This window comes from Falco punctatus, assembly GCF_963210335.1.
Source record: "Falco punctatus genome assembly, chromosome: 1".
In the NCBI taxonomy this organism is placed as follows: Eukaryota; Metazoa; Chordata; class Aves; order Falconiformes; family Falconidae; genus Falco; species Falco punctatus.
The window spans coordinates 113991366-114010667 of NC_137580.1; the positions used below are offsets into that span (position 1 = coordinate 113991366).

A 19302-nucleotide genomic window follows, 5' to 3' on the forward strand; every position below is an offset into this window, starting at 1 on the left:
CGGGGCAGGTTTCCCCAGCGGTGCTGGTGCTGGGTGCGGATCGGGCCCAGGTCTGCTCCTGCAGCCACCCTGTGCTCTGTCCTGCTGTGCCCTGGGGTGGGACGTAGAGCAAGGGCTGGTTAAATAAACATGTTCATCTCTTACGACCTCGAGCAGCCCCAAACCCCCTTTCCCTGGGCTCAGGCAGGATCGCTCCCAGTCTCACCACTTTTAAAGACAGTTTTAAAGTGTAGGTGAAGAGGGTCACTCCCTCATGGGTATTTGGTCTTCTGGTAAAGGCAAAGGCTCATGCTTTTGCCAAGCACCGAAGGAGGGATGCCGCAGAGCCCAGCAATGCTATTGCCTGCAAAGTGCCCCTGCTCCTGCTTTGCTGCAGCAATTCAGCCCAGGACCCCTTTTGCCCCCTCTGGAGCTTGCTAGAGGGCAGGGAAGGGTTGTGAATTAGGTGGATAATTAATTATGCAGATTAACTTGTACCTCTCAATGGCCACAGTGCAAGTAAGAGAGGTCTGAGTGCCGAGGTGTCAGTGAGAGCTCCCTGGGGGGACAAAGTGCATTTGCAGGGCACTCATGCACAGCAGCACATGGTGTTCGGGAGCACCCCAGAGGCGTTTGGATCCTGTCCTCTCGGGGTCCACAGCCCTGCTGGACCTCGGGCTGGAGAAGACCCCAGGCAGAGTGAGCAGCATGGTGCAAAGCAGCAGGCTGCAGCCCTGCCTGGTGTGCAGCCCCTGTGGACACCTCTCTGCTGCAGCCCAGGTGGGCAGTGGGCAATTTGCAGCTTTGCATTTTTATTTTCACACCTGTGAGCAGCGAACACAGCTGTGCTTTGCCTTCCATGACTCAGTTTACCTTGTAAAACCACCCCAAACAAAACACCTCTCTGCTCTTCCCCTTGCAGCTGCTCTTGCAGGGGACTTTAGCAGCACCCCCTGGCCTGCAGCAGCCAGAAGGATGGAGCCAAGGAACCGGAGCTGTGGATTGACCGCTGGGACATTTTCCTTCCCATGTCCCTTCTATGAAACAAGAAGGAACTTGGCCAGCATCAGCACAACAAGCCACATCCATCAGCTCCAGTTAAATACAGACAATTGTTGCCAACATTGTTGGAAGGGAGAGGAGAGAAACACATGAGCACACACACAGGTCATTGCACAAGGAAAATAGAGGCAGTTGGCTGCTGCAGGAGGTCCGGTCCGACCCACGGGTGAGCAGGGCCCCATCTGGGAGATGTGAAGAGGTCTTCAAATCCTGTATCACCATCCTCTGCCCTACCAGTGCCACTGGAGTTACACTGGCCTTGATAGAAATGAGAGCTGATTTTGAGCATAAAGCAGCTGCACGGGGTATCTTACCTCTGCCAGCTCAGCTCTGCTTCAGACTGACGCCGGAGGAGGCTGATGGAAGTGAAGTGCACGTCATTCGCCGTCCTCAAAGCCACCAAAGAGCCACAGATACTAGGATCTCTCTGATACCAGGAGACACCATGGCTTGCAGCTCTGCCCTCCAGCCCTGTGTGGAAGGGGAGCCCCGAGCTCCCTCTTCCCGCCACCCCCCGCCCCCGGACCCTCAGGTCAGCTCGTGCAATGTCCCTTGCCCTCCACTCCCCTTTTGCAAACGTGCTTTTAGGTTCTTTGTCTTTTATATTCCAGAGTGTGACTCCTGGCTCAGCTGGTGGCCTGTGTCCGGCTGGGGCCAGTCCCCAGGGACGTGTGAGTAACCACCGCACCAGGGGCCTGTCCGTGGTCACCCCTGGGTGAACACTGCAAACCTGGGTGTTCTGCAAACCAGAGCCACGGCCAGACCGTCCTCCAGGGCAGGGCAGAGTCCCGTGACAGCAGACTCCAGCCATTGCAGGGCTCACTGGCACCAGTTTGCTTCCTTTGGAACAAGAACTTTGTGAAACTAAGAGAGCTCAAAGGCTGGGTGGGTGCCAGCGGCTGGGAGGGCAACACTGAGCCACGCAGGCAGGATCTCGGCGGGATGCTGCCCCTAGGCTGAACAGCGACGGCTGCTGCTGATACTCACCGACAGAAAATATGTTTTTAAAAAGAAATGTCCTGACAGGCGGCGGTTGCACTGGAGCCCCGGGCACAGTCTGCAGAGCGCAGACAGCGGCTGCCCCAGCCGCGCTGTCAGGAGCTCTTACGGAGATGCCGGCTGCGACAAGGGGACAGCCGGGGAGTGGGGACGGGTGTGGGGAGTGGGGGAAGGTTTCCTCTTCGAAGCCAAAAGGGGCAGGAGGAGAGGTTTTGGGGGAAGCCAGACCAAGATGCTGAGACAACAGCTGAAGGTTGCAGCCAAGGAGCTGCCTCCCTGGGTCACCGGTGCCCTGGCTGGCAGGATGCTGGGGCAGGGGACGTGCAGCCCACACTGTGGGACTTGGCACATTCAGAGGGAACATCAATCTCCCTTGAAAATGAATGAAAAACCTCTTTTTTCTTTTTTTTTTCAGCCTTGCTTTCTGATAGATCCATCCTTTGCACGTGCCCTGAAGAGGAAGGAGCAGTTTGACCATGAACACAGCTACGGGAAAAATCAGCTCGGATCTGGGACAAGACCAAGGTCACCTTTGTCCTGTGATGTAAAGGTTTGCTTTGTTATTTAAGGACAAAGGGTCACTGGGGAAAGAGTAGAGGACTGTGGCATGAAAGCCCAAGGAGTCAAGGCCATGCAGTCAGCAGGGACTGGGCCGTCATGGGCAGTGACAGGCAGGCTCCCGCCAGCAGGCAGCATCACTGCGGGATGTTTACAACATGACATTTTCATGCACTCTGAAAAATAATAAAAAAAAAACCCCAACAGTTGATTTTCAGGGCAATAACGTCATGTCTGCCTGCCTTTGCACTGGGGCATGATGCACAGCGCTGCTCACATTAAGACACAGGTCAGAGGAGGCATGGCTTCAAACGCTGCTTGGGGACAGGAGCAGCAGCCTCGCTGCCTGGGATTCAAGGCGAGACATGGTGGTGGCTGCACTGTCCGCAGCAGCTTCGGTGACAACTTGGGAGAGCAGGGCCGTGGCTGCAGGAGCACCGGTGGGTGGGTAGGACAGGCTCCATGGCAAGCTGGTGGGGTGCCTGTGAAAATCTCTGCTCTGTGTTCCTGTCTCCCAGGTCTGGGGTCTCGGGCATCTTTTGCCAGTGTCACACCTTGTGCTAATGCTGTGGATCTGCTGAAGATCCCATTGCCCTTCTCACACTGCCAGGAGAAGCCATATATCCACTCCTGGCTCCTCAAAACCCTTCCGTCATCCCTCAGAGGTGCCAGGCTTTCTCTGAGCTTCAGAGTAGCCCCTCTCTTCCCATTTAAGTTCCTTGGACAATGACGGGACTCTATGCTGTATTTCAGGGGTGTTCTTTCCTAATTCTTCCATTTTTCCTCCTGGAAATACCTTGCCTGTGCCTGCTAGGACATGTATCAGTCATCCAGAGATGCAGCGCCAGGGATGCCCCTGCAAGTCCTGCCCCAGTGAATGCTATCACGCTTTGTACCATTTCTTTTCATCCCTCTTTCACTTTCAGCCGCACTGGTCTGTCAGCATCCCTGTCCCCCCTGCCTGCTCCATGTCCCTCTCCCTGCGCTTCCCCACCTGTACCCCGAACCCAGGACAGCAACCCCAGGTGTGGGGCTTTGGTGCCTGCAGGAGCATCAGCCACACAGCCGAGAGCCTCCCACCGCTCTGCCGACTGATCCATTTGCGGTGGCTGAACGGAGCGTGCCTGGGGATGGCCACAGCATCCTCCCCGTCCCCAGCCCACCTGCCCAGTGCCTCTGCAGCTGCAGCCCCACATGGAGGAGCTTCAAGGTTCAACTCCGTGTGGAGGAGGCTCAGCCCTGCTCCGCGCAGTTGTGGGGGGACCAGCTGCTCAGTGTGCCTTGTAAAACCCCATCAGTTGACCGGCTGCTGGCTTTATTGGCCCTGAAAGTGGATCAGTGCTTATATGAAGCCATGTGCTTGTGTCTAGAGAGGTTAGGACACGTGCTGGGTTTGGGCTTCCCTTCTCCATGCCGCTGTAGTGGGCAGAGCCAGGCGCTGGGACCACCGGCACCGCTGCAGCCTGCTGCAGAGGGGGGGTGGACTGCAGCCCTGCTCCCGCACAGCACCGTGTGGCTGCAGAGACACACATCTGAGACCCTGGCATCACACATGTCATCTCCTGATGACCTGAGAGCATTGCCACAGAGCATGTCACCCCGTGTCACCTGAGGAAAAGCTGTCTCAGTGGCCCAAAGAGAGGCGAGCTTTTTTTCTCCAGCTAATAATCCCAGCCAGGGCAAGATAAGTGATGCTATAGAAAGTCCTCCAAGCCCGAGAACAGCTGCACTAAATCCCTTTAGTCCTCAGCAAGACATTTGTTTACAGGGAGACTAGATTTTATTACCCAGGGTTGTCTAGTACAGGCTGTTCGCGGGCTCCCTGCCCACCCCCCCGCCGTGCTGGTGCGGGTCCCTCGCTCCCCTCGCCGGGGAGGGCTGGGGGCTGCAGCAGGAAATGACCGTTGGGGTCAGGATGGGTTTTCAAACCTGAGATGGCCTCTTTTGCTTGGAAAAGGTCAGTCATCAGGAGGAGGGATGAGCTGGGGACTGCCCGTGCTGGGGTCAGCTCCTCTTAGCCCCCGTGCCCGAGGCTGGCTGTGACACCAGGGCTGAGCACCCTGGCCGACAGCTGCACAAGGGACATCGGTTTCCATGAGCCCGGCTGTAGGTGGGAACAATCCCATCCCTGAGGAGGGTCCTGTACCCTCGGGCAGGGCATGCCACAAGGATGCCCTCGGTCCCCCGGGATCGGTTGGTGATGCCAGGTGGCATCTCCTCTCACCCCTCCCCACTGACGCCCAGCTGGGGCTATGGGCAAACCTCAGCCCTCACCTCGTGCAACCACCTCCTGCCTCGAGATGACAGCCTTTATGCCAGGGGTCACCGGGCAGCGAGGCAGGAGCCAGGGTTGGTGTGACCCGCTCTGGGGCCAGTCACCCCCGTGTGCCTCCAAACCAGGGCCGAGCTGCAGCCTTTCCCTGCTCGAGGTGGCACGTACCCTGCGGTGGCCCCACCGGTGCCGGGAACAGGATCCGTCCAGTGACACGCTGTTCCAGACAGAGGTGGCACAGGGAGCACCACGTATGGCTGATCCATCTATGCATCAGGGAGGGCTGCGGCTCCCCTGTAAAGTGGGGGCGGAAGCTATAGCGGTTCAGATTTCTCCTCTCACCTGTAGCTAAATCAAAGGCCATTTGGATTTAATCTCCGGGAAAGGCAGGTTTAACCCTCTCCTGTGCGGCCGGGTGTCCCCACACCAAGGTGAGGACCTGCCTTGCCGACTCTGATACAGGCAGCGAGGGCAGACAGCAGCTTGCCGCCAGCCCTCTCCTGTTTTCACCTGGTGTCCTACCCAGGGCTCGTTCTGGGTGGGAGAACCCAGGTTCTTCACCCCGCAAGGCTGTTGCTTGGCCACTGCCTGCGGTGATGGGCAGCAGCTGAGGACACGCTGCTCAGTGGAGATAGTCTCACCAGGGTTTCTCATTACCAACTGGTTCCTTCTCACCTTCTCAGCTAGAAAGCCAGAAAGCCCTGCTGAAAATGCAGCTGCTCCCACGTACACCATGAATTTAACCATGGGCAGAAACAGGAGGTGGTGGGTGGCATGGGGTGGAAGCATCCTGTGGGCACGGGCTGCCTTCACTGCTGTGTCCTCTTATGGGGTGCAAAGGCACTGGGTGCTGGGGCACCAGGCACCCCATTGCAGAAGGTAGCGATGTATCAGCTCCATCAACTTGCAGAAGCTGGCTCGGACTCGTGGAAACGCATCACAGTGCTGTGAGCTATTTGCCACCACATTTATAATGCTTCGCTGCCTGCAAGCAATGGGCAAGGCACACTGCTCCGTCAGCTAGGAAAGCGCTTCGCCCTGCGCGTGACCGCATGGTGCTGATCTGCTCGCTGGGCAGCACACGTTACTGGGGCACCGTATGTTACCGGGGCACAGTGTCCAGGACTGGAGCAGTGCCCAGCACCGACTGCTCCATGCCATGCTAGAGAACATTGCTCCCGGCTTCCTCAGCAGCCACCATCCCCTCTGAACCGTGACAGCTGAGCATCGAGATATGAGCTCCCTGAAAACACATCGAGGAGCAGCACGGGCTGTTCCTGAACTGTGCAAGTTGTCTCGCTGGTGTGTGTCTCAGCGCTGCAGCAGAGCTGTGCCCGGCAGCGGAGCTGGGGGCGCTGGGGTGGTGGGAAATGTTCATGTGCTCTTTTGGGTTCCCCTTCACAATAAAGCACTGAACATAAGGTTTGCTAGTGAAATAAAAATGAGTGTTTGCAAAAGATGCTTCAAACCTTGGCAAAACCTTAGGACCTTTTTTGGGGTGAGCTGAACTCGTGCCCCTCCAGCAGAGGAGCTCCGTCCCTCCTGGGCAGCCGCGTGGGCTGGTTCAGAAACAGAAGGGGCACGTGTCCCATGTCCTGAAAACAGCAGTGTGGGGGGCAGGGTGTTACCTGCGCAGAACCCAGACTTTCTCCCATACTAAGTGCTGTCGGCTTTTTCCAGGAGTGGTTGTCCAGCTCCCTCCCCTGCCCTTGTCCCTGTACCCCGTGCGGTCCCTGCATCTGCTGCTGCTTCCCCGCTCTTCCCCACCAGAACATTTTCCAGTGTTCTGCCCCAAACTGCCCTCTCCTGACTGCTGAAGGCTGCCCAGCCTGCGGGGGCTGCGCTCGCCAGGGGCTGGCCGGTGTTTCCAGCTCAGCTCACTGCTCTGCCTGAGCCCCGGGCCCTGGCTGGGGACCACCCCTCACGTCCCCCTGGGGCATCCCACTGCTCCGTGGCTCTTGGCCCTGCAGAGGGTTGGCTTTGGGGTAAAGATGACTAAGAACCCTCTTGTCATACATCTTCAATTGCCCCTTGCTCCAGACTTGTCTGTGAATGCCAGCTGTGGGGCTCCACCTGCCCCAAACCCACCCCCTAGCTCGTCTGTGCCCCATCCCAGCTCCTGCCATCCCTTTGTCCTTCCTCCTGCTGCCTGCACTCCTCCCTCCAGCAGCTCAGGGCTCTTTCCCCTCCTCGATCCCTTGCAGGCAGGTCGCTGCCCCCCTCCCTCCCTGGGGCATCGTGGCCCCCCCTCTGCGGGAGCAGCCCAGACACCTCCAGCTCAGCGCTGGCCCAGGCTTTGCCCCCGCCGTGCTCCAGCCCCCATGGGTGCAGCATGTGCCCTCGGTGCAGGATCCAGCACTCCACCTGAACCACCCAGCCCCACGGGGGACAGATCCTGGCCGCTCCCGCAGCCCTGCTGGAGCCAAGAGCCCGCTCGGCTCCACTCGCCATCTCGGCGGGTCCCCCGGACCCGTACACGGCTCACAGGGCGCAGGGTTTTCTGTAGCACCAGCCATGAGCATCCCCAACTCCAAGTGCCCATAAAGGTCCCGTCGGTCTTTCCCTGGGGGAAACACAGACTGAAATATTTATTTTCTTTATAATACCTGAGCCAGGCTGTCTGGACAAGCCCTCCTCGAAAAATTTTTAGGCCCATCATTCTGGACACAAAGGGCTGCAGTGGAAAACAAGTCTTTGCATTCATCCTTCTTTGGTTTCTTCCCTTCCTTGCACACAGCCCCCCTGTGCTTTGCTTTCCCTGCTGTCAGTGGACATAAACTAATACGGAATGAGATATTCATGCAAAAGGCCTTTGGAAATATTCATTGCTCATCTCTTAACAAGATTACCCCTGAAATCCTCCATTGCTCTGAGGGAGATTTAAAACCGTTCAGGCTCTTGGTAACCATAGCAGCACAGATGTGAAAACTGAGGGGAGACAACTGATGTGAAAAATCATTGGGATGAACAGACAGGCTGCCTGCGACTGCAGCACCAAGGCAGGGGAGTTTCTTCCCTGCAACACATTTCTTTGTCTACCACAGCCAGGGCTGGCTCTTCACCCTGGCCAGACCACGCAGGGCACATCCACTCCGCAGAAACGGCTCAAACCGCAGACCATGGTAGTGGTGTGACCCTGTGCTGGCTCCCACGGGCACCTGCCCCACCACAATTTGGGAAACCCTCCGTGGCTGGCGTTGCTGCTCAGCGTTTCCCAGCGCATCCACCAGCTCGTGGCTCCTTCCCTGCAGGGAGCCGGCAATAACCGGGATGGGTTAGAGCCACGACAGGGTGCTTGGTGCCCGGGGTCCCCGTTCCCTCCGGCCATGGGTTCTTCCTTCACCTTGGGCACCATTCCTCACCTGTAAGAGGCACTAGATGTTGTGAGGTTGAACAGATTGATGCTTTAAGGCCCTTTGGAACAAAATATTGGGAAAGTAAGCAGTGGTGAGGGCATTGCACAGGGCCCTGGCACCTCCCGAGAGCTGGCTGAGGCCTGCAGAGCTTCGCCATAGCCGACTGGGAGGAACCACATGAAACCCTCTCCTCTCTTGAAAGCCCCTGTCACTATGTCTATCTAAGCACAAAGAAGCATTAACCGAATTATTTTCTTATTTAAAAAAAATGAGGCTTGGATTTAAACGGCTTCCAAAATTGGGGTGAGATTACTTGTCATGTCCTGCTTCCTCACCACCTTCGGTTCTTCATTTCTACTGATGTTGATGTCACTGCTTCGTTCACATGTCTGAACCCGGCATCCTCTGTTCATCCACCCCTTCTCCTGGGTTTGGGCCTGACGAGGTCCTATGGCCATGACATCTTCTGCGTCCTTGGCTCCTAACTCCTGCGGCTCAGTCTTTGGCATGGCCTTTGGGCTTTCCGCATGGCACAGCAAGTCTCTCCAAAAAGAGCTTCACGTTGGCGACTGAAGGTGCTTCACTAGATGGTGCAAAACCCCACAGGGTACCACGGTGTGGTGGGTACTTCTGGACACCAGTCCCAGTTCTGTTACGGACCCAACCGTCCCCTTCTCCCAGGGTAGGCTGAGCCGAGGACAGGGCTCTGCTCACGCCAGTGCAGTCTCGTGGCTCTCCTGATAATAAGATCAGATAGGAAAAGCTGTTAACATGGCTAAAATGTAACAATAATTGGGGAATTAAAAGGCAGGAATAATTATTGTTGAAAAGGGCTTTTGAAATCAACAGCATGAAACGCTGAAACAGGTACTTTGCTATGGGAAGCAAATCAACTGCATTAAACCTACAAAAACTAGCAAAGCTAGAAAAAACCCCACACGCCTACAAATTTAGGAAAAAAAACCCCTTATTTTAACTTCTGAGCAAGTTCCCTTTGTATTTGTACTTTGCATAAATCAGCTTCTGAAACAACTCTGGTGTGAAATAGGGAAGGTGACTGCTGAGGAAACAAACCCAGACAGGGCAACCTGCACCTCTACGAGCAAACCCACTTCCAGAGGTGATGCCCATCCAGGTGGAGACGGGGACCGACACACATCCTGCCTCTCCACTCTACTGACCAACCAACTGTTCTGGGTCACGGTTCTGCTGAAGCTGGGTCACGGCCAGCCTTCCTACCCACAGCTGCTCGGCATCTGCTCATGGAGATCACGATGCATCATTTTCAGGGAGATATTATTTTCCCCTCAGGTTAAATATTTCATAAAATCACAGAATATCTGACAGCTGAATGTGGAGGTTACGACACAGGGGTTTCACAGAGATCTTATTTTTCCCCTCAGGTCAAATATCTCATAGTGTCACTTAAGAGTTGGGCACGTTTGCAACAACCCCTTCTGCAAACAAGTTGCCAGCCTCAGATAAGCGCATGAAACGCTGCGGGTGACACTGGCCAGCCCCTGTCACTTGCGGCCTTGAGCCACCCAACGGGTGGGGGACGGCCGCTGGGCTCCCCTGCTGCCAGCCAGCCCACGCCAAGAGCCACATTAATTTCCAGGGAGGACAAAAGGCAGAACAGCGCGCGCAGCGTGGCGGCTGGATGCTGTGGCTCCCCCGCGCCACTGGCAGCAGCGAGTGATGCAGGCAGCGAGCGATGCGGGCAGCGAGCGATGCAGGCAGCGAGCGATGCAGGCAGCGAGTGATGCAGGCGCAACGCGTAGGGCTGGGGTGGCTGCAGGGCTGAGCTGTGCGGATTGGCCCGAGCACCCCGCTCCCCCCCCTCGCCCTCCCTCCTTCAGCATCCTCAACCCAGGAGATTGGACAGCCTGGTGCCACATGGCAGAGAGGAACCAGGATAAAAAAATGAGCTGGACTTGGGGACTGTAGTGTCCGCAGCGGAACAGCTGGGAGAACTTGGCAGGGAGGTGGCACCAAACTTCCCTGGCTGCACCGAGCCGGGGCAGGGGAGCACGGGCAGACGGTGGGACGCCGGGTCTGCGGCCACCCAGGGGCACCTGTGGGGCGAGCGCCAGCTGCGGAGCATCCCGTCCCCTCTGCGCCCAGCCATGTCCCTGGTGGTGAAGGAGAAGAACCATGTGCGGCTGGTCTTCTTGGGTGCTGCTGGTGTGGGGAAGACAGCCCTCATCCGCCGCTTCCTGATGGACACCTTTGAGTCCAAGCACCGGCGCACAGTGGAGGAGCTGCACAGCAAGGAGTACGAGGTGAGCGGGGCCACGGTCAAGGTGGAAATTCTGGACACCAGTGGCAGCTACTCCTTCCCAGCCATGAGGAAGCTCTCCATCCAGAACAGCGATGCCTTCGCCCTGGTCTATGCTGTAGATGATGCCGAGTCCTTTGAGAGTGTCAAGAGCTTGCGGGAGGAGATCCTGGAGCTGAAGGAAGACAAGTTCCCTCCCATCGTGGTGGTCGGCAACAAGGCAGAGAGCGGCGGCGAGCGGCAGGTGCCAGTGGAGGATGCCCTCTCGCTGGTGGAGCTGGACTGGAACAGCCGCTTCGTGGAGGCGTCGGCCAAGGACAACGAGAATGTCCTGGAGGTCTTCAGGGAGCTGCTGCAGCAAGCCAACCTGCCCAGCCGGCTCAGCCCGGCTCTCTGCAAGAGGAGGGAGACGTTGCCCAAGGAGCAGGGGCTGAGGCCTCCCATGAACAAGACCAACAGCTGCTCGGTGTGCTGAGCTGGCTGCCTGGGGCTGGGAGGAAGGCACGGGCAGCAGCGGCACCGGCTGGAAACTCAGGTGGGCTGGGTGGGGAGAGGTGCTGCCCCAGCCAAAACCAACCCTGCTGCCTCCCACCCCTTCCCTCCTCTTCCCCACCCAGCCTGCCCGGAACGGTGAGAGTTGGAGATGCCAAGTAGGAGGGACTTGGAAGGGATGCTGGCTGCGGGAAGGGCACGGGGAGGGGGTGAGCTCCCAAGGAGGCAGGAGGTGTAACTGGGAAACTGCCGTGGTCAGCCAGCACCTTGCATCTGTGCCATGGTGAGCCGGCAGGCAGGCAGGCAGGCAGCTCCTCACTTACTAGGAAAGGTGGAAAAACAACAGGTCTTTGGCTGCATGCATCAGATGGCAGCTGGGAGCACCTGTGCAGCTGCATCACGCCCGCCGGTGCTGCTCCCCCGGGACTCGTTCGGGTCCTGCGTCACCTCGCCCCAAGCACTTGCACGTACAACCTCCTGGCGCGGCTACGGTTACAATGACAGATCCAGCGTCCAAAGTGGTTTTGATTTTGTACCTTGGCATCAAGCATGCGATAGGGCAGTCTATGCATCAATTTGGTTTTCTGTTCTCTCTATTCTTTTTTTTTAAAATTTTAACCACACCCAATAAACATGTTGTTGCAAAGTGGAGCTGGAAAACGTCTGGGTTTCTCCTCTACTTCAAATGCTGCAGTTCCCAATATCACTGTTTTATGCCCGGGCCCCTTATCACTGTATTGGCTTTCCCTCCTCCATGCTCCATCCTTATCTGGAGTGTCCTGGTGCTGGAGGAACCTCCCCAGCTCTCCAGCCTCCCCTGGCAGTGTCAGGACATTTGTTGTTATGATTTTTCTGACAATTTAACCATGAAGTTTTTACCAAGCATGGGTAACTAAAAATAAAACAGCTCTTCTCACATCCAAGTACAGAAAAGAACAACAGCCATTAAAAGACAGCTGATCCACTGAAATAAAAACCATAAACACATTAAAAGGAGATAATAAAAGGAGTGGGAGAAGAGCACAGAAGGGCAATATTTACTGTGCTTTAGTATGCACTGTACTGATTGACTCTCCCCTCGCGCAGCCCATCCTTGCCGTAACAAGCATTCAACCTGCTCAGCAGCCACACAGTCACAATAAATAAAGATATTAAAGCTTGGTGGATTAAAGAGTCATTCACCCTGGCCCCGTCCCAAGGGAGCCCCCAGCTTTCAGGGGGCGCCCAGCTTTCAGAAGCCCAGCCCTGCCGTCCGGTGTGCCCTGCCCAGGCTCGCACTCAGTGGTCCCAGTCCCTTGCCCTCGCTGGGGCACCCTTCGCTGGGGCACCCTGCTGCCATGTCCCCGCGGGCACTGGCGCAGCGACGGCGACCTGGGGCAGGCAACCCCCTCCTCCCGGAGCCCAGCGCAGTGCCTGGCGGGCGGTGGGCAGCGGGAGGGTAGGTGGGCTCCGGCAGGACCCGCTGCTGCTGCCAGCCAGCTGGGTCACGCTGCCCGAGTTCTCCGGCTCGTGGCCAGGCACTTGTGCTGCCACCGCGATGCTCCACGAAGGCATGTGGCTGCTCCTCACCCAGCGCCTTGGGGACAGGCATTGCAGCTCAGGGCAGAGCCTTTCCTGTGGAACACGGGGCTCCTGCCTGGAGGGAACAAAAGTTCACTTTTGGCTGCTGACCCAGCATGGTGGTGCCCTGCCCACAGCAGGGATGGCATAAGGGATGCACACACAGGTGATGCTGCACCTTGGCTGTACCCATCACCTGGGCCACCCTGTGGCAGCTGGATGGGGATGGGGCTGTCCCTGCCAGCACTGCCAACACCAGGCCCTGGTCAGGGGTGACCTGGTCATGGTGAGGCACCTCCTAGATGGCACAGTGGCTCTTGCCTCAATGACCCAACCTTTCACTAATGAGCCAGCCCTGCAGGAGTTTCACAACTTGCAGAGATTTTTTTTGTTTGTTTTAGAGCAGGGTTATACTAGAACGAGGAGCACCCGGCTTTTTGGTTTAAAGCATTATGCTAAATGCTGACGAAAACATCTTTGCAGTGTAAAACTAGGAAGCTGGGATGAGCAAGGCTGCCTGCCAGCCCCCTCCTGTGCAGCGAGCCCCACACGTTTTCACCCATGACACGGACTGGACCCAGCGTATAATGTCTGGGCTGTCCCAGCAGCCTCCCGAGGCTCAGGGTGGCAGAGCCCCTGAGCTGCCGTAGGGAGAGGCTCCCCCATGCCCCACCACTGGCTTCCCTGGACAGACCAATATCCCCCGAGGTGCTTCAGGACCCCCACTTCCAGCCAACCCGGCCCAAGACCTGTGGGGTACAGCAGCTGCAGGTGCAGAGATGTTGACCGAGATACTGGAGCTGCAGGAGTTTTAGGAACTGTGAAGCTGCATGAACCGAGATGCCAAAGCTGATGGAGCAGCAGAAGCTGAGATGCCGGAGCTGCAGGAACCAAGATGCTGGAGGTGCGGGAGCTGCAGAAGCCAAGATGCTGGAGGTGCAGAAGATGCAAAGCCTGAGATGCTGGAGCTGCAGGGACCCTCTGGACACGGCACAGCCTCCCGCTGCCCCTGCAGTACTGGGCTCCAGCAATGAGTGGAGCCATTGGAGGAGCTCACCCAGCAGCACATGCCACACGCCCAATGCCCGGCTGTGTTATACAGCCCCAACCAGCGGTCTGGGTCCCGGTCCCGGCCCCCTGGCTGCACAGGGAAAGGGGCCCAGGGCCAGCGGCAGGGGTGCTGTTGGGATGGCGGGCAGCTCTCCCAGCCCTCCTGCCCCTCACCTGCAAACCCCCTCACCGGGCCGGTGCGGGTCTGGGGTTTTTTTGCAACACTGACTTGAAATCCTGTTGCACGGGGCTGCTTAGCTGGGTTGCAAACAGCTGCCTCGCTTGCATGAGGGGGGTAGTGAGCTCTGGCTTGCAGGGCTGTGGTGTGGAAGCCGGGGTTAGTGGGCAGCTGCCGTGCAGGGACTCCGGCAGGACAAGAGCCTCTCAGATGTCTTCTCCCCATGGCTCTGTGCAGGACGCAGGGCAAGGGAGAGCGGTCAGGATCCTCAGCCAGTGTCCACCACGTTTTGCTGCAGAGGGCTTGTAGAATAGCTGTAATAGCAAAATGCAGACAGCAGTATGTGGTAAAGGCCCCTGGTGCCGGTCTAGGGGAGTGATCTGGGCCAGACACAGTGTTGCCCCCGAGATGGTGTGAGCCCTGCCCCACTTTCTGCCACGGGCGCATCGGCGTGCCAGGGCTGCAGCCGTGCTGCTCTCTGACAGAGCAGGGCAAGACATGCCAATATGCCGAGTGAGGTTAAACATAGGCAGGTCCTATGTCTCATGGCCTGAGATGTGTGTGCACAACCTGCATTCTGCCTCTGTTCTATCACAAAAATGCAGCTAAGGGCACTCCTGGGGGAGCTGTGTCAGGCAGGGGTGCTAAAGCCCTACTGAGGGACCTCCGTGTGTCTCCCTGCAATGTGATGTGGGGAGGAACTAAACACCTGCAGCTCATTTTCTCTCAACAAGTGGCAGCAGGTGAAATGGCTTTTCTTTCCCAGACACTAATCACAGCCACTGAGCACTGGGTGTCTGCAGCACGGGGAGCTGAGCCTGGGGCACGGCAGGTGAGCACAGGCAGCCTGTGGGATAGACCGAGCTGTCACACAGAGCTTGGCTGGAGCTCTCCCTGCAAACATCCCGCAGGTCAGCACCTTAACGAGGGGAGCAAAATTTGCCCTTCCTTCTGCTTCCCCTCCCAGGAGGAGCGGGCAGCTGGGGCAGATGCCTTGTGCTGGGGCATCAGGGGAAAGTCTTGGGAGAGCAGGATCCATCCAAACAACCATCCAGGTCCCCCTGGCTCAGCTCTGCCCTGAAGCACTTGGTTTTCCCCAGCAGAGCTGTGGGACAGGAATGAACTGTAACCCCGGGCACTTGCACCTTGGGGCACTTCTCTGCGGGTCAGGGGAACAGCAGATGAAGGGGCTTTCACCTCCAGAGCAGCTGCACGAACCCCTCCAGCACACAGGAGCTCCAGCGTGTAGAAGGGAGGATGCCCGTGCCCGTGGCCGGGCGCAGTCAGGGCCTGCCGGGGGCTGAAGGGCTGCCATCTCCAGTAGCTGTGTGCTGGAGGCTGCTGCAACACCCCGGGCCACAGGATCCAGGGAAAAGCCTCGGTCCCCAGCAAGCCACGCGCAGGCAGGACAGCAGGACACTGGGATGGTATCTCAGGCAGCAGCAGAGCTTGCTCTCCTCATCCCACCTCTGGACTGCAGAGGTTTCATTGCACTGGTCCTCTTAGTTAATTAGCTACGGTTTGAGTTGGTTTTTCAGAAGTGAGCTGTTACGTCTGTGCATAGCTGGGCCTGGGTACCGGGGAAGGGAAAAGAGGGTCCCTGCCCCTGGGGGGGTGACCATGGCCCAGCCGCTCCCCCTTCACGTGGCTGCTCTGTACATCACGACCCTCAGAGGCAGCGAGGGCTGTGCCGGGACACTAAGTGCTGCCCTGGCTGGTGCCGAGATCTCTGCTGCTGCTTTTCTACCGAAAACATTGCAGTCAACTTGCCCCGCTCGTGTGCAGAGCCAAGGGCTGCTCTTTCCATCCTCAAAATATGAGAAAGATCCTGAATGTCTTTCCATTTCAAATCTTTTCTTTCCCTTCCCTCTGCCTCCCCCTTCTCCCAGTTGAACCATTTCACTCCAGACTCGCCTGCAGAGCAGCCGCCAGCCCTGTCCCTGTGCTCGCCCACGTCACCCTGGGAGAAGAGCTCCGTGTGATCCCTCCTGTTCTGTTCCACATCATGTAGCACATCCCATCAAACCGCCGGGAGATGCTCCAGCTTAATTTGTGTACACAAACAATCAGGAAGAATCAAGATGCCGCCTGTGAGACCCGCACACCAGTGACAGCCGCGCCACCTGCGGGGGGGGGCATCAGTTGCGAGGCCGTGATGTGCCTAATTGGTGTTGGCTGCTGCAGTTTGCTCGGGTTTTGATTGATGTAAAGCTGTGGCACAAGCACTTAAACCAAGGACACCGAACGAGACAGCAAAACATTTTAAAACGAAAAGCGGCACTTACCCATTGAGGGTATAATTAGCCGTATTTGTCTTTAGGGCCTTGCGCTAAGCAAGGCTCAGCGCTGGGGAAAACAAGGTGACGTGTTAAATGCTTTGGAAAGAGTAAACCCACTGCCCCACGTCATGTGAGCCCCCCGGCCGGGCGCAGCGGGGTGTCCTGGCCGGCCCTGCCCCGCGGGACACCGGTGGAGGCTGCAGCAGCACCCCTGAGGGCAGCACCCCCTGGGCCAGCACCCCCGAGGGCAGCACCCCCCGGGCAGCACCCCCCAGGGCAGCACCCCCGAGGGCAGCACCCCCCGAGGGCAGCACCACCCCCCGGGCAGCACCCCCCGAGGGCAGCACCCCTCGGGCAGCACCCCCCGGGCAGCAGCCCCCGGGCAGCACCCCCCGAGGGCAGCACCCCTCGGGCAGCACCCCCAGGGCAGCACCCCCCGGGCAGCACCCCCCGAGGGCAGCACCCCCCGGGCCAGCACCTCCCGGGCAGCACCCCCCGAGGGCAGCACCCCCCAGGGCAGCACCCCCCGGGCAGCACCCCCCGGGCAGCACCCCCGAGGGCAGCACCCCCCGGGCAGCACCCCCGGGCAGCACCCCCCGGGCAGCACCCCCCGGGCAGCACCCCCCGAGGGCAGCACCCCCCACGGGTTTCGGTCTAACAAACACGCCCTTCGGGCACGGTGCCTGGTGCCCGCCCGCCTGGAGCCGGCGCCGAGCAGCGCAGACCCCCGCGAAGTCGCTCTCGGGCTCCCTGCGGGGGGAGCCCCCGCAGCGCTGAGCCCCCCAACCCGCGCAGAACGCGAACTCCGGCTGAGCTCGCTCCCGAGCAAGGAACATTTCACAGCCCCGGCCCAGCCCGAGGCGCGGGGGGGCGGAGACCCTACCCCGGGCCCCGGGGCGGCGGGGCTGCGGCACACACCGAGCCACCGCGGTCAGGGGCAGGAGCCCGGCCCGGGAGGCTGCACGGCCCCGGGGGGGCGGCTCTGCGGGCGCCTGGAGCCGGGAGCGGGCCCCTGCTGCCATCTCGCGGGGAAAAGGGGACTTGCAGCCGGGGACATTCTGTCCGCTGGCTTTGCCCTGTCTCCTGCCTGTGGTAGGTCCGGCATCGTCTGGCATCGCCCCCCATCGCCCCCAGCGGGTCCGGCATCACCCCCAGCGGGTCCGGCATCACCCCCAGCGGGTCCGGCAGCCCTGGGCTCTGTGCAGGCAGCTAGAAAGGTGCTGATACCACAGCGGTGCTTTGGCTCCTGCTGAGCAGCGCTCACAGCACCAGGGCTGTCCCTCCAGCCTCCCCCTCACCAGCAGGCTGGGGGTGGGCAACTTCTTGGGAGGGGACACAGCCAGGACAGCTGACCCAGCCTGGCCAAAGGGATATTCCACACCATGGGACACCTGCTCAGATACAAAAGCTAAGAGAAAGGAGGAGGAAGGGGGGACATTTGTTATTAATGGCGTTTGTCTCCTGGAGCAACCGCTGCGCGTACTGCATCCCTGCTTGCTGAGAAGTGGCCGGGCATCACCTGTTGATGCGAAGTGGAGACTAATATCTTTTGTTTTCTTTTGCTTCTGTATGCACAACTTTTGCTGTTGCTTCATTAAACTGCCTTTATCTTGACCCACAAGTTTTCTTTCATCTTATCCCCCGCCACCCCTCTCCCCCATCCTGCTGAGGAGTAGAGTGATGGAGCAGCTTGATGGGTAGCCAAGGTCAACCCCCCCCTACTACTGCAAGGCAGGCTGTAACGTTTTGAAAGCAACTGAAAGCAGCCCCCCCATTTCTTATGAGATGGGGGGACAGGCAGGATGAGTATTGCTTCTGCTTCTCCTGCCAGCCCCGGTAATGCACTTCACCCCGACCTGCTGCACAGCCCGGGCCGGGGGTAGGACCAGCCCACGCCAGCCTCGGCTGCTGCGCAAGTGGCCGGGAGTTGCTCATACCAATGGTCCTGAGCAGAGGGCTTGCCTGCCTCTTAGGCAGAGGGTCCAGCTTTTTCCCTGAAGAAATATCAGTATCTGGAACTGTGTATGTGAGAGAAAAATGTTAGCCTGCAACACCTGGAAACGTCACGGCTGACATGAACATTACTCTCCCTACAAGCTCTCTGGGTACCCCGCACTCGCTTGCGCCCCAATAACCACTAACCCACCCGCGCAACGTGCAGGGCCGATGCAGCGTTCTTTCCCAGATAGAACAGATTGCAAGAGCTCAGCGATCCACATGCTGCAGGACTTGAAGCATTTGCAAAGAGGATTTACAGTACTTTGCCTTTTAATTGACAGCTCAACTGACCGGGGACAAGCGTACAGAGCTTGGCGTGATACAAAGCCTTTTCAAAACCAAAAGCCTCCATTTAGGAGCCTAAACTAGTCCATAAACACCTGAGTTTGCACCCTGCTTCTCCAGTGCAGCCCCCAGGCAAGGCAGCGTGAGCTCCTGACGGGCCATACCTTAAGAAAAGAGAGCTGCTTGTCCAGGCAGGCAAAGGGGGGCAGTGGGGGTTGTTCCCGGACACAAGGCCGTGCCACAAGCAGGGGACGGCAGTGCCGCTGCCCCGGGGCCTCACCAAGGCCGGCAGGCTCCCGGTGCCGAGGAGCCGGGCAGAGGCTGGCTGCCCTGGCTAAGGGAGAGCCGGCAGCGTCTCCAAAAAAGCAGGAATCTCCACACTCTGCAGCATCTTCCCAGCTTTTCATTACAGCTCTGCTCATCCCCGTTAAGGCTGTGGCCCTTAATCATCAGGCAGCGAAATCCAGCGTGGCCTGTGCTGCTGGAAGCCCCGATATCCCTTGGGTTACAAGCTCACAACCAGCGGTGAGACGCTGAGATGCTGATGAGCAAGTTCCTTGTTTTGCAGAGCAGAGCTCCTGGCCTCTGCCATGATGCACAGCAGCAGCCTGCATAAAGCCTCTAACTCAGTGTTTGCGTCCCAGGTCCCATCTAGGACACCAGCCGGACACACAGCCGAGGCCCCTGTGGCCCTGCCGCTACACAAACAGCAAAGCATTGTTAAGAGCGCACTGCTCACTCGTTACGCCAAGTGGAATACCGCAATTCAAACCCCTGTACTGACAAAACACTGAGAATAACCCCGCTTGGAAAGTGTGCTACTTGGCCTCCCAGCCTTGTGAAGGTCCAAGTGGAAAAGGAGACTTCTTCAACCTTTTCCTCTAGGCTTGCTTCAGATGACTTTCCCTTTCTTCTCAGCTAGAGATGGTGCCCACAGTGGTAAATCTCCAGTGCCT

At 58.3% G+C, this 19302-nt stretch overlaps 1 protein-coding gene across 1 annotated transcript; it reads left to right on the plus strand.

The window, feature by feature from the left end:
- The first annotated feature begins 6643 nt into the window (after positions 1 to 6643).
- Positions 6644 to 16269, plus strand: LOC308067105 (GTP-binding protein Rhes-like). Its single transcript, XM_080395376.1, has one exon. It carries the CDS (start codon positions 10353 to 10355, stop codon positions 10977 to 10979), a length of 627 nt encoding a protein of 208 aa, XP_080251502.1. The 5' UTR covers positions 6644 to 10352; the 3' UTR covers positions 10980 to 16269.
- The last annotated feature ends 3033 nt before the right edge of the window (positions 16270 to 19302 follow it).